We start from the raw sequence: 14957 nt of genomic DNA, 5'->3' as shown, positions 1-14957 counted from the left end.
GGAATCTGTACAGATGATATTTTATACATTTTGATTTTCGTATGTCTTCAGATGATAGCTATTTCGATCAGCATCTTAATTTCAATTTGTCATCTAGTTTGTCTGTGTCTGCATTAGTGGGACTCCTGTGTTCACAGGCTTGCTATTTTAACTGAACTTCTCAGGTGCTTCCCAAAACTAAGGTGCAAAGGATTTTTACTTCTACTCAGGTTGGAGGAATATATAAAATGCTATTAGTGGAAACGCTCTATGCTCCACAATTTGTTAGGAGCTAGTGGATATAAGGATTTTGTGTTATCGTGAGTCCATCACGCCATGTGCAAATCCACTCTGAAAAAAATTATTTTAAGGATAACATCAAGTGGCTGTAGGTTTAGTGTGTCTCACTGACTTCATACAGTCATGGTGAAGCAGTTCTGTTGGCCCAACATGGGACATGGAGCTTTGTAAACTGATACTTTTTTGTCGTACGTACGCCCCTTCTGTAAAATGGGACGTTGTATAATGCAGAAATGTTGGCTTTAAAAATTAAGCTAAAAGGTTATGAAGACTTACAAATTGAGTGGAGGTCCGTGTGTGCTGCGATGGTGGTCTCAGGGAGCAATAATCCTATGCCGTACACGTTTTTGTCCTGTATAACACCATTTTAAAGTGGGTATTCTTCAGAAGAGAGTCCGCTACACTTATCATACCACCTTAGGCTGAACACCTCCTTTAAGACGTGGAGACCATGTCCTGTGATTACCATTACTGAGCCTTTAACTATTAGGAGCTACCACATTATGGTGTGTAAGATATCACACGTTTGTTAGTCTTGGTATATACATAGTCTTGTATTATTTAAGGTGCTGCCATATACAACTCAATAGAAATCACTCCAAATCCTTATTTCACCTCTGTAAGCCCCAATCGTGAAGCTGTTTGAGAGACAGGCCAGTTCCCAGCTTCCCTTATTATTCTTTAATTGCTGCCACCAGCTCATACAGAAGTTTCTTGATTGAAAAATTCCCAAAGGAACAGGAAAGCCTGTGCCACTGGTTAGAAGGGAAAGTGGTACACAAGAGAAAACTCTGCAAAGATCCTTGGTGGAAGGTAAATCAACAGTGGTCCTGGGGCCACTGTACACTGGCAAAGCACAGCAGGGAATTATGTTCACTTAATGTCTCTAGCAGTGTTTATGTCAATTCCTATCAAAGAATAAAACAACAGGAACATTAGAAAACATGCAGATTTACATGTAGAAGCTGCAAAAATCATTTTGCAGCCATGTCTGGATTATTTTACTGGCATTATTAAATAGATATTTGCCGTTAGTGACAAATAAACTCATTTGTAAATGTAAGAGTTGGTATTTTTGCTTCTAGATAGAAGAGCACAGTTTTTCTCAGCAACTAGAATGACAACAGCACTATATGAAAATTTTCCACGTTTTGTACAGAAATATATAAAGCATGTCTGTACAACATATTTTACTTGTTGTGATACAGTACTTGATAATTTTTCTTCTTAAATTTATTCACTTTTTTGGTTTTGACCCTAGACTAAATTCTGCTCATTGACTCCACTGGAATCATTCCAGACTGAAATTGCTGTAAATTAAACCTAGTTCTTTCATTCAGTCATGAAAAAATACGAGAAAAATTTTTTTAAACAAAAACTATTTGAAATACCTGAACAACATACTGTTGATAAAAAAAAATTCTCAAATAAATACTCCTGGCTTTACTGAAATATTTTAATTTATGCTATATCAGATGACTCATGTTATTTTCATGAGTAGCACCAACTGTATTATCTTCAGCAGTTACAGGATATGAATCACCTCTAGGCATTTCCCTGGTTGAATATTTACCATTGGATAAATATAGCTAGTCACCAGCAATTTGGAAACCTTCATGAAATGTAAAGTTCCCTACCAAATTAGAACATGACAATAATAAAAGGTTTCATGTTCTTAATTGTTTACTACCTCCTCCTCCCATATTGCTGTCATTTTTCCATTTTACTCTTGTTACTCCCTATTACTAGAAATGCTATAACCTCTACTTGGCAGGAAGTGACAAGTCTTCATTGCATCCCCTCAGAAAAGTGGAAGTTTTGCCATTTACTTTCATAAAAGCAGAGCTGATTCTAGCTAGCTGTCACTATTGTAAGTTTCTAGTGACATAGTTTTCCTGGAGTTTGGCAGATTACCAATGCATATTTTCATTTTCCCTTTGTGACCAAAACTTCCACAAAGCCAAGCCACTTCCAAACTGTTAAAATCAAACCTTGCCTTCCAATGCAATAAAACTTCATTTTCAAGGAGAAATTTGAAAGGATTATAACAGTTTCTGTCCATCTTGCAGATCAGTTTCCAAGCATGTCTCAGAATGGATCGTGCAGACCTGCCCAGTATCCTCACTCTGACCTCTCCCCGATTCTGTCTAGTGGAGACTCAGATTTAGCCAGTCCACTTCTCCAAACTAACGTCCACATTGACATCAGCGCCTTAAATCCTGACCTGGTCAAAGAGGTGCAGCATGTGGTTATTGGTGCTGACAGCCTGATAGTGCACTTCAGCGAAGTAATAGGAAGAGGTGAGTACTGCGACTCTTACCTTGCGAACTGCTCTTCTTTTTGCACACCCATTCATTATAAACCATTTTGAATAAGGTGTCTGCATAGAGGTTTTTCAAGCTTTTTAACTCTTATACCACTGCATCCCACACACTGAAACAAGGGGGAACCAAGGGGCTCTCCTTTAAAGTCAGATGAGGAGTGTGCATTTTATCAGTTGGAGAAGACATCATGAGGAGGAAGGAGTCTGCCAGTTAATGGGGCTCCTTTGAACTCAGAAACTTGCTGGTTTCCCCTCAGCAGTCTCTCTCTCACCCTTTTCCAGGCTACAGAAAAGCTCAGCCAGAGCTCCTGATCTATGAGGCTGCAGTGCAGGAGTGAATCTGCCACAGGATATTGCGCAAAGCCTAAGGCACACACCTAAATGGCAGGGGATGCCAAGGCGGGGGCACAAGTGACCTTAAACTTGGAGTCTGTGATCTGTTGCGATTGCTACATAACACAGGAAACTCTTGTAGTCACTAATGCATTCAGTAAAAGTCCCCGTGGGCCAGGTGAAATGCCCACACCCCTTTCCCTCCACAAGTTTCCCCCAGCTCTGAGGAAGTTGCCGTTTGTTTCCTCCCAGCAAAGGCTCTCCCTTCCCCCTCATTCCTCTCTCATGCCAGCTGCAGGCAGGAGATCCCCATTAGGACCCCCCCCGAAGGATCCCCGTTAGTCGTTCTTCCATACATGAAACATGGAGATCTTCAAAACTTCATCAGGAATGAGACTCATGTCTCATTTACACGGTGAGGTCTACCAAACATTAGTGCAAGTCTCGCCACGCCCTGCTCCAACACCACAGGTTATAGGTTCTCATTCACTTGCCCTTAGTTTTTTTCCTGATACAGCAAGTCCCCTAGTCTTCTAAATTTTTCTCATCACTCCTATTCCTCTACATCTCCGTAAGCAAGTTCCCTTCCTTTCATAGCCCAAGCCAGAATTTCTGTTAGGGACATTTATTAATCTCTGTACAATTGAGTACTTATTAGTAACCAAAGTACAAACTGCATTTTCCATACTTCTACAGATCATGCATCACAGATCTCATGTTGAGTATAAAAATACTGATAAAAAATTGGCTATAAAGTATATTTTTAATCCCTCTTCTGCAGGAAAAGAGCCACAAATCAGTCAGTGCATTTCCCTTCCATGTATTACACTTCATCATCCCCAAAGCAAGGGTGGGCCTTTTTCTTTTTTTTCTTGTTTTGGAAAACTCCAAGTAATTTCCCATTTTTTAATGTTGAAAAATATCAGGAATGACGCCGATATAATTAACGATTTTAAATTTTCTCCTCCATAACTAGAAATGGGCCAAACCCAAAAATATTGTAGACACACCCAATCCAAGCTTTAGGATTTGTGCCCAGACTCCAAGCAATCTGTGGTTTAATGGGATTTTAGTTGCTTCTATAAAACAAACTTTGTATTAATTTTACCTCAAGCCAAAAGCAAAGCCAACTGAGCTCTGACCAGCACTTACGACTGCAACCTAGTAGAATTAATCAGGTAGTCTTGTTCTCTGTAGAACTCACACTTAAGCAGAAGAACTATTTTGCTTTCTAACTGCAAATATTAGTATTTTAAAAGTTTCCATTAAATAGTACATCTGTGAAAGAAAGACACAATTATGTGTGCATAATTTGATTTGGATAAATTTATGCTCAAACCTAGAGCTTAAACTTCATTGTTTCCTGAACAGGTCAACCTGACTTCTCAGAGTGGGTTTCTGTAGACTACCCCATTTGCTTCACAGGAAAGCACAGGATCAGAAGGGATTTCTATGTCCCTGGCAGTTCATTTCACTGCTCAGACCATGAGAAAGAAGGCAAATTTTGCTTACTACCTTTTAGTGACATTTTATGCTTGAAACTAGGCCATAGAAGAGACCACAGACTGCTGCTGAGTGATGTCATCAGTCTGTGATCAGTAGAGCAACTCCCAAACCATCCACAGCCAACACATCACTTTTAATACTCAACATTTTCCATGGAATAGCAGACCTGAGAGACTGTAAGCCCACAATGACCATCCTTTTCACTGAAGAGGCATCAAGTTTGTACAGTCCAGTGGACCACTGGATCTGCATAGGCTTGCAGATCACTGGAAACCACCAATCCAGTGGTCATGTCAGCTCCCTCCTGTCTGCTCCCCGTCCCTTCCAAGTGCCCTCCTTTGACATCTGTCTCACAGGAGATTATGGTGGGAATTGGCTCAAGTGGTATTTGTGTGCATACTCATTAGAAGAACATGAAACATTTGTGGCACCAGCCTTGGCATTATTTATACTCTCTGTTTAGGTCAAGAAATACCAATTATATTGCAAATAGAGTTTTCATTTTACATAATGATGGTTTTATGCAATGATGGTTTTTTGTAATGGTTTTATGTGTTAGTTAGGAAATACATATTACAAGTGTTGGGAATTGGCCAGAAATGACGTGTGATCACTTTCTTAAAGCATAATTGCTACCCAGTGGAAAATACCAGAAAGATAATTTTACTTCTTAAATCTAATATTGCTTACTTTTTTACACAGGACATTTTGGGTGTGTGTACCATGGGACATTGCTGGATAACGATAGCAGGAAAATTCATTGTGCTGTGAAGTCACTGAATAGTGAGTTACATGTTTAATAGTGAGACATTACTATTAATTACAAAGATAACTGGGGTGAACTGATAAATTACAGTGAAGTATACTTTCGCAAACCAAGATTCTTAGTTGCAGCTGAATCAGATTTATCTTTGGAGCAATTCCAATTGCTTCAGATTAACACAAGGCATTGGCATATGTTTTTGTATCAAATGAAATGTCCATATATTTCCTCTACAAAGAAAAGAACACTGGAAAATGAGGGAAAGGCAGTGTAATTTTTTTATTCTACTGTCTACTGAAGATTTGGATTTGGAAGTTAAATTGCTAAAGAGTAGGCAAAGCTGCTGGAAGAACAGGAAGAGACTACAACAACATTTATTAAGGGATTTACTCAAGTGTTGTTATTGAATTTTAAATAATTCATAATAAAAAAAGAAGAAACAGAATTAAAATCACCAACATAACCTGGTTGTATTGTGGGATGTGGGGAGCACACTTGTAGTCTCTCATTATGGCTTTGTTGTGTAATGACATGCTGTACAGAAATGAACTCTATAGTTTGTTTCCGTTTCTTTTCATTAACTCATTACTGGATTTCTCAGGGATTACAGATCTGGAAGAAGTAGCTCAGTTTCTGAAAGAAGGAATAATCATGAAAGATTTCACTCATCCCAATGTGCTGTCACTCCTGGGAATCTGTTTGCCCAATGAAGGATCCCCATTAGTCGTTCTTCCATACATGAAACATGGAGATCTTCGAAACTTCATCAGGAATGAGACCCATGTAAGTACACGGTGAGGTCTACCAAACATTAATGCAAGTCTCGCCACGCCCTGCTCCAACACCACAGGTTATAAGCTCTCCTAATTACATTACGTCTGTAACTTGCTGCTGTTTTTACACCTTAACCTTTAGCACTTGCTTAGGCTGGCATTGAGCCCAGCTACAGCACTGCTACTTCTTCCCTTCCCCCTCGAATTCCTCTCTAGAATGTTTCCCAGAAATTATAAGCAATAAATATTTCTCGTTTCTCATCCATAAGCCTCTTTATAAACAAATGTGTTTATGAGAGCCAAGTCAAGGGGCCCAATCATCTGCTGGTTTAAACTGGCATATCTCTGTTGACTTCAGCACAGCTGTACCAGTCATCACCATCTGCTCTTCCAACTCCTAGGTAAGGGATCTCCATGTCCAACTAGCGTCACGGTCTGTTTATTATCGATATTTTGTATTCTTATATTAAGAAAGAGAAACAGGAATTTTTATACAAACTATGAGTACTCTCTTATCAGAGATCTTCCCCATTTCCATTGAAAAACTGCAGATTCCTCAAATGTGCCTCACTGCTTTTTCACAAGTATGAGACCACAGGTCTTCCCTCAGGTAGTGTAAGCCCACGTTATACTGTAGTATTTCACCTATTTCACAGTGCTAGGACAAAGTGACTTCTGAGACAACAGGATTTTGCCTTGCTCTATGGCAATCAACAATAGCCAGTACAATTAAAACAAAAAAGCATTTTGTCTAATTTTTGGAGGAGTTAAGCTTTCTGAGACAGGGACCTCTTCCCTTTTGAGCTTCTTTCATTCTACAAAGACCAGGGCCCTTTTCTGTGAATAGTGCCATGGTCCTTCTGGAAATAAATAGAATGATTAACACAGTTGAACAAGATTGTTCCACAGAAGGAGCAATGTCAACAACACAAAAATCTGTAGGAACTTTACTATTACATAACAAGTCATATGGTTGGATAAAAGATTTACAGGTTTGTGTTTATACTTATTTGATATTTAACATTTTCAGTATTGTCTTACCATGTAGACCAGCAGAAGGAGTTAACAATCATTGTGGAAAATCTTCCTCTGCTAATTGCTAAGTTCCCATTTGCCTTATTTTGTCCTAGACAGGACTCTCTCATTTCTTGGTCATCTCTAGCTGATGAGCTCCAAGTTCATAGTTAGTACCTTCTACTGAGTTACATGCTATTACTCTTAAGTTCACACATGTGAATTCTGTGTGTCAGCTATGATGCTGTTTCAGCATACTGTTCCACTTACCAGCCCAGGTTATGCTGCTTATGGTGCAAAATCCACTCTTCTGGAGACTGTCAGCTTTTTTGTTTTCTTATAGTGTGTCTTCTCTTTGGAGGTAAGAACTTGACCTAAACTTAAACCAGTTTCATTACAAGCACCAACCTGTCTTGATCATTCTGGTGGCAGGATAGGTGGGGTGTAAAACCTGAAAAGTCACAGCAAAAAGCAGTCTGCTCCTTAAGCTTATGCAGTCATTGTATCACAAATGTTTGTATTTTACAGAATCCAACAGTAAAAGATTTAATTGGATTTGGCCTTCAGGTGGCAAAAGGAATGAAATACCTTGCAAGCAAAAAGTTTGTCCATAGAGATTTGGCAGCAAGAAACTGTATGTAAGTACAAACATCTACTTCCAGTCACGTTATCACACTCTTCTGTGTAAGACAGTGAGATAAGATAAATAAAAGTTTCCGAGATTCTGCTTTTTTTCAGTCAGAATAGGGTGGTTTTTTTCATTGCTCTGTAATTATACTGATGTTTGTCTTGCATACTGATGAGCTACTCATCTTGCTACAGGCTCATTTCTTACACATATGGTTTTTTTGACTGTGAGAAATAAGAAAGCTGAGGTGAAAGTGTAGCATCTCAAAATCATTGGTTAGCGAGTTTAAAAGGGATCTCCTAAGGGAAGTTAAACTGCTGTTGCCTCAACTTGCTGTGCTTCCACCCAACCTCTTCAGAAGCAGCATGTCTCTGCTGCCACACCTAACAGGAGGGAGAGGAACACACAGAACTTTGTGAGAAAAACAGGAACACAGAGAAACACCAGTGAGACCTCTTGACAGTAGCCTTTCATTACATGAGTATGAGCTTACTTTGACTCAACTACACACACAAATTAACATTCAAAGAATCTTACTAGTGTCTGGGTAGCCAGACAGTTCAGTTCGCACAAAGACTAACTGATACAGGAGCTGCCGATATGATTATGCTGATTTATCACCAATGCTGTGAATTAATGAGGTACAGGATTAAACATTAGAGTTTATTTTTAGTATGTCATAAACTGGAACTCTGGCTGCAAAAAGGTCATTAACCTGTGACATCAGATTTTTTATTTTTTTTTCAAAGGGTGCACACTTGTGCAGTTGAACAGCCTCTGAAAAAGAACATCTTCTTACAAGTGCTGTTTTTTTTAAGGGAGGAAAAAAGCCACAAGCAACATAATTTTCAGGTTTCCTAAGAATAAATTATTTGTATTACTAGATGAAAGTCCTAGTTCATCTAATCAAAGTCCAAATAGTGGCAACAGGACATTCCCTCTGGCCTATGTCTCTTCCTTGGGTGAGGAGGGAACAGCTGTCAGGGTGTCTCACATGGCCACTGAATGGCGCTTTTGTACTTCTATGTGGCTTGGCACTTCAGAGCCTGGAAAGCTGCTGCCACAAGAGAACACCTCCTTTCCCCAGTGGCCACATGCAATCCATCACTCAGAAGCACAGGCCCTGCCACAGTAGTGATGTCTATCAGAAAGAAAGCCAGGATGCAAATATAGTCCCCGGGGACTCTAAACTCTATTCCATTATCCTGGAAGAAGGGCAGGAACCTGCTATGGCATAAACTGTGTCCTGTTGACCCATCAAAGTTCCATCTCACTCCCATTACTGGATTTAGTTATAACATCAATAAATGCAGCAGATGGTTATGTTCCATTCAGAGGGACTTCAACAGACTAGAGTTGTCCAGACAGAAACCTCATAAATTCAAGACAGGAGAATGCCTTGTGTAGACCCTGAGAGACATGGGAACATTTAGCATAGAGAAAATTCAGAGGGATCTTATCCATATGTATAAATATGTGATATGGTAGACTGAAGAAGATCTAAGTGGTGCCCCGGGACAGGCCAAGAGGCAGCAGGCACAAATCAAAATAGAGAAAATTGCATTTAAACATAGGAAGAAATGCCTTTATTGCAAGGATGCCTGAACACTGGCACAGGTTGCCCAGAGAGGTTGTGGAGTCTCAATCTGCGCTGATATTCAAAACCCAACTGGTCGTGATCCTGAGCAACCTGCAGTCTCTGACCCTGTTTTGAGCAGGGGAGGTCATGGTGAACTAGATGCTCTTCAGAGATCCGTTCCAACCTCACCCATTCTCTGATTGTGTGATTCTGTAAAGAAGCCCAAAAGCAAGTGTTTGCTATGGCTAGATCTGCACATGTAATAAAGGATAGGTTTAAGCATGCAAACACCCATGCTCTATCCATTTTTTGACAATGATACTCATCATCATCATCATCATCATCATCATCATCATGGCTAGGCTTCGCGAACGAAGATTTGAGGAGGGCTCTACCCACATTTGTTACAAGCGTGACGATGATACTACTTACCAGGACAAACACCAACCTTAGGAGAAGCAAAACCTAGGGATGTCTTCTGGTAGGGCTGAGGTGTAACCCCAGCAGAACTTTTGTTATGCCATCATTCTCTCCCAATACAGGCACCAAACACATCTTTAGTTACAGGACTACATTATTGTTTAGAGGCAGTCACTAAGATAATGATGGACCCCTCCTTATCAAAACTGAGAGTAAGTAGGAAAGGACATGCCTTGACTTGGAAATAAAAATGAGCTGGTTTTAAGGATACAGAAAAAGAAACAGCAGTGGAAGAAATGATGTAGCACTCAATTAGGATGTATAGGCTATTAGCCAAAATCTTTTTATACAAAGCAATTGTTTTAAAGTAACTGTAAGTCAAATTGTGTTATCAAAACAGTATCAGTAATTTCCCAGGTTCATTCACTGTGTTAAATGGGTGTGAAATATACTTTGCTGCACTTTGTGTTTCACTGTTACATTGGTTAATAGATCCAAAATAAAGTACTGCCTTTCAAAGTCAATGCAAGTCATTCATTATAATCAAGCATTTCAAAAATGCAAGTCGCTCATTATAATCCACCATCACTGTAAATCTTGCCTGCTTAGTTGCAAATAATACCTTTTGTCATTTCTCTAGGTTGGATGAAAAATTCACTGTCAAGGTTGCTGATTTTGGTCTTGCTAGAGATGTCTATGATAAAGAATACTACAGTGTGCACAATAAAACAGGAGCTAAACTGCCAGTGAAATGGATGGCTTTAGAAAGTTTACAAACTCAAAAGTTCACAACAAAGTCAGATGTGGTAATGTACAAACATATTTGTATCACCTATTTGTTTCTTTTATATTACCTGAGACATCTTTCTAGTATTTAATAAATGGACTAACTCCAAATCAAAACTTATATTTGAATCTAACTTTAGTTCACATAATAATAAAAGACTGTGTAACTCCAGAAAGTGTATTTGTCCCAGTCACAAAACAACAAGTTGTTGACCTGATTACTTTTTACTGCTCAGGAAAGAATTAGTTTAACCCCGTTCCAAGGGAAACTAAGGACATTCCAAGAAGCCAAGTTGGAACTGAACCCACCTATAGGAGGGGCTCTGGAAAGCTTGACAAAACATGTTAACTTTGAGACTCATAAATTTACTAGTTCTCAAAAATACTTTACTTGCTTTATAAATATTTACTGACTGCCAACAGCAATCTCAAGTATTACCTATCCATTTATGAAGAAAAAATTGTTAAGATTAAGTCATTAGTTGGCAGGATCGCTTTTTATTTTAGCTCTCCTTTCAATCCAGATTCAGATTAGCTTGTGATGCATAGAATTTTCACCACATATATTGTCCTCAGTATGTATTTACGCAGAGTTAGTCAGATCATCAGCTCATGTAAACTGGCAGAGCTCCATTAACCTCAAAAGAGGTCTGCCAATTTATATCAGCAAAGTAGCAGGCCTATAGGCTTTTATTTTCTTTCATTTACTTAGTTGAGATTCTCTAGTTCTTATTTAAGTGGCTCCTCAAGTCCTTACAGCATTTATTAGCGCACTTAAAAGAAAGCTGAATGCAGTAAAATAACTTTTCAAATGAAAAATCCATGCATTTGAATGCTTAAATCTGTCAAACCATCTTCTAAAACTGGAATGTAAAGCACTCCAACCCTGTAACTTACTATTTATTTCTTTGTTTTCTTAGTGGTCCTTTGGTGTGTTGTTATGGGAACTTATGACACGAGGGGCACCACCTTATCCTGATGTAAATTCTTTTGATATAACTGTTTACTTATTACAAGGCAGAAGGCTGCTACAACCTGAATACTGCCCTGATCCACTGTAAGTAAATAGTTTGCAAAGCCTTCTGCAAATGCTGCTGATTCTGATATTGTAGTAATTGAGGCTGTGGGAGGAAAGAGAGGGTTGGGCTCTTTCTTTTTTACATGATTTCGTAATTGCACACTTCTTTTATTTGAATGGCAGGTACGAAGTCATGCTGAAGTGCTGGCATCCAAAACCTGAGATGCGTCCAGCATTTTCTGAACTTGTTTCAAATATATCAACAATCTTCTCCACTTTTGTTGGGGAACACTACGTTCATGTCAATGCTACTTATGTCAACGTGAAGTGCATTGCTCCCTATCCTTCTCTTTTATCATCACAAGACAACATAGATATGGATGTTGACACATGACAGGAATGTCTGAAATAGAGGAAAATCCATTCTTAGTTGTATGAACAAAAAAGCAAAACATTTTGTCCACTAATTTTTACTGCCTGGTCTTTGTGAGAACACTGTTGCACATGTTTATGTTGTTGCCCAAGTTGCACTAGTACAAGGACACAGTATCATATTGTTTAAGGCTATGGGATTCTATAAACCATCACAGTAATTTCCAAGTATTTGGACAACTGCATCAATTTACTAAATGGAAATGTGGTGTACTACCATACAGAGCTAGTTCCCACAAACTGTCATTAATGTGTGCTCAGACCCAAGAACAAAAATTCATCATTAATGCCATGAAGGAGAAAGTAGAATATCAATCATTATGGCTGGAAGGACTATTACTGTGCATGTCTTTTAGGATGATGAGCAGTGCAGAAATGGTTTTCACACAAAAGGCTAAGGCAAACAATGAAAGTTACAAGATTTTAAAATGTATTTTCCTCCTACATGGTGCAAACTTTGGATTTTTACACTACATCAACAAAGTTTCTAAGAACCTAGGCAGCCAAGAGAGCCAGCCTCATGGTGTCTTAACAGAAATCAAAATCAAGAAATGGTGTGCAGTAAAATGAGTATAGAGAAGTACAATTGTGTAGGGAGTGGGTGAGGAAGGCCAAGGCAAAACTGGAACTAAACCTGGCATGGGAGGCAAAGAATAACAGGAAGGGTTTCTACAGGTATGTTAATCACAAACAGAAGGTCAAAGAAGGTGTAACCCTCCTGATAAACAACGGTGGCAAACAGGTAACAACGGCTCTGAGGAACTTGGTCTAGGTGAAGATGCCCCCAGCAGGGAGTTTGGAACTAGTTGATCTTCAACGGCCCCTTCCAACCCAAACCATTCTATGATTTTATATCAGTCTTACCAGTCCTCTGGTGTAGTCAGACGGTACATAAAACAAAGGGACCACCATGTAGCTTAAAGCATTCCTAGTGTCAATGTTACTCCAACGTTCAACTATTTCATTCAGTTGAACAGCGTGTATCAGCAGATCCCTTTCTGAAAAATGCAAAGCCTCCATTTCTTTCAATAAAGAATGAATCACTCTGAGACTAAAAACTTGAAGGCTGCTGTTTGATGAGTCACTTGACGAGCAGATGAAGCTCTGCCACCTAACCTTGGGTGGAGCTGCTGCCACAGGTGAGTAAAGAGTGGAGGTGTTGCCACAGCCCTGACCTAAAAAGACACTGCCATAGCAGGCATATTGATAACTTCTTCATGCCATCTCTGAAGAGCGGAGATGACCGATCAATAGAAATAACTTTAGGCCCCCTTTACCCTCTTCTTGAATCACACAACCCAGTGAATTATGATACCTCCTTTTAATTCTAAATTTTGACCAGAGAAACAATTTTGAAAAGACAGTAAATAAAACCATCATTCATTAGGGAAGAGTACTATAGCTTTAGGGCAAATATCACATGTCATTTCTGTTCCTGTGGAATTCTGTGCATACTACTGTATAGCTTGTTTAGAATAGGATAGAACTGGGTTTGTTGGTGTAAACACATAAAGTAATCTATTTTTATATTAAAAAAAGTTTATTTTTAATGACATTTACAAAGTTTGGTTAGGCCACAAAATGCACTGTGAACATTTCAGAAAATGTAAGTCAATGTACATGATTCATAAATTGTAGCAACCTTAAAAAAATACTATGTAAATATTAAAAAGGAAAAGAACTGACTGTAAACACACTCCACCCTAAGTACAATATCTCCATTGCTGCAAGCCAACCATTTTAAGATCTTCAAAGAGAGGTAGTGCAGATAAAGAACAGATAAGGGGGATATATTCTTCTTGGGAGCCAGTGTTATAACTGAAGGATTTATAATAAGGGCAGAGTGTGTAGGCAACCTATGAGCAGATAATATTGTATTATGTTTCATCATCACTTTCATTTCAGAAATGAACTTTCATGTCTGGTGAGAGAGATACTAATTGTAGATTGCTCAAGGACAAAAGGCTTTGCTGCAGGCAAAAAAAATCATCTCTATGGTTGTTGAAACAGCTAGGGAAGTTTATGACACATAGATTTGGAGAAGTTACTCCAAACTTGTTATGTACATGCTTGAGGAACGCTGCAATGTGAAACAGAGGACATTTTTACTATTTATGAACTTTTGATTAATAAAGTTAATGTTGTGTCTGGGACACCTGTAAGAATATGTGATTCTGGTAAAGATTTGATGTTAGTAAGTTCATATATCTGCAAAGAGCTGAATGGTACTTATGTTTATAGTTGTTGTTACGACCTAATAAATGTTATTAAAATGAATTATTGTAATACTTTATGCTCTGAGTGCTGAAATTACTGTTCATGTTTACTGTTAAGCTTACATGTCTGTATGCTTTTTCTGACTAACATGGGAAGAGCAACCTGTGGAACTGTGGGGTAGAGGGGAAACAACTCAGAAACATAAAAATAGAGTACACCAATAAATCAAACACACAGTTCATGAGCCTCCTACCCATTAATAGGTCAGAGAAAGGTGCAGAGCATTTGTCATCATCAACTATGGCACAGTCTGTTTGATTAGGAAGGCTCTTGCCTAACCACAGGCTGCACCCATGCAGAGCTTTAAAATTCTTGATGCACTTAAGAGTTGGGGTGACATTTGAAACTCAGAATTTAGGTATCATAAGGAGTACTTGCGTGGCCCAGCAAGGATGCCAGCGCTTGCGTTTAGCATCCCAGTCCCTAATCAGTCATGATCCACGAGAAATTTCAACTTATGTCCCTCATGGTCATCCATCTTGTGTTTCATCTCTGCAAGGTGCTTTGTATCTGTGACACCTGGAGAGAAAAGGCATTCCAGTCCCCAGGGACCCTGGTTCTTCTGGGATAAGAGGAGCTAGCCCCACCTTTCTCCCATGCGTTTCCTTCCACTTACCTTAGGTGTCTCCTGCTGAATTCACAAATTCACTTTTGTGAAGAGTATTTTAAGTGGGTACCCCACAAACATTGCAACACACACTGTCCTGTGCTACTCTTAACTCAGATGATACTACAAGCTCATTTCTCCAGCTTCTTATCTCAGGGGAACTTTCGTACTTAACTCACTCAGAAATACTTTATTGCACAATGTCTCAGCTGATTAAAA

The 14957-nt window shown here is 39.0% G+C and overlaps 1 protein-coding gene across 6 annotated transcripts in view; it reads left to right on the top strand.

Annotated features, from left to right (window-relative positions):
• The window catches only part of MET (MET proto-oncogene, receptor tyrosine kinase), a 126913-nt gene extending 112766 nt beyond the window's left edge, over nucleotides 1-14147 (top strand). For all 6 annotated transcript variants that reach the window (XM_017817891.1, XM_017817890.1, XM_017817889.1 and 3 more), the window contains exons 15-21: nucleotides 2349-2579; nucleotides 5144-5224; nucleotides 5806-5987; nucleotides 7520-7629; nucleotides 10259-10424; nucleotides 11325-11461; nucleotides 11606-14147. In XM_017817891.1, coding sequence (XP_017673380.1) covers nucleotides 2349-2579; nucleotides 5144-5224; nucleotides 5806-5987; nucleotides 7520-7629; nucleotides 10259-10424; nucleotides 11325-11461; nucleotides 11606-11816 — 1118 coding nt within the window. In that variant the 3' untranslated portion in view covers nucleotides 11817-14147. The remainder of the gene's footprint in view (nucleotides 1-2348; nucleotides 2580-5143; nucleotides 5225-5805; nucleotides 5988-7519; nucleotides 7630-10258; nucleotides 10425-11324; nucleotides 11462-11605) is intronic.
• The last annotated feature ends 810 nt before the right edge of the window (nucleotides 14148-14957 follow it).

This window comes from Lepidothrix coronata, unplaced genomic scaffold (genome assembly GCF_001604755.1).
Source record: "Lepidothrix coronata isolate B3197 unplaced genomic scaffold, Lepidothrix_coronata-1.0 Scaffold63, whole genome shotgun sequence".
Lineage (NCBI taxonomy): Eukaryota > Metazoa > Chordata > Aves > Passeriformes > Pipridae > Lepidothrix > Lepidothrix coronata.
Note: the sequence above shows the minus strand (reverse complement) of the source record. Positions and strands in the feature narration are given on the sequence as shown.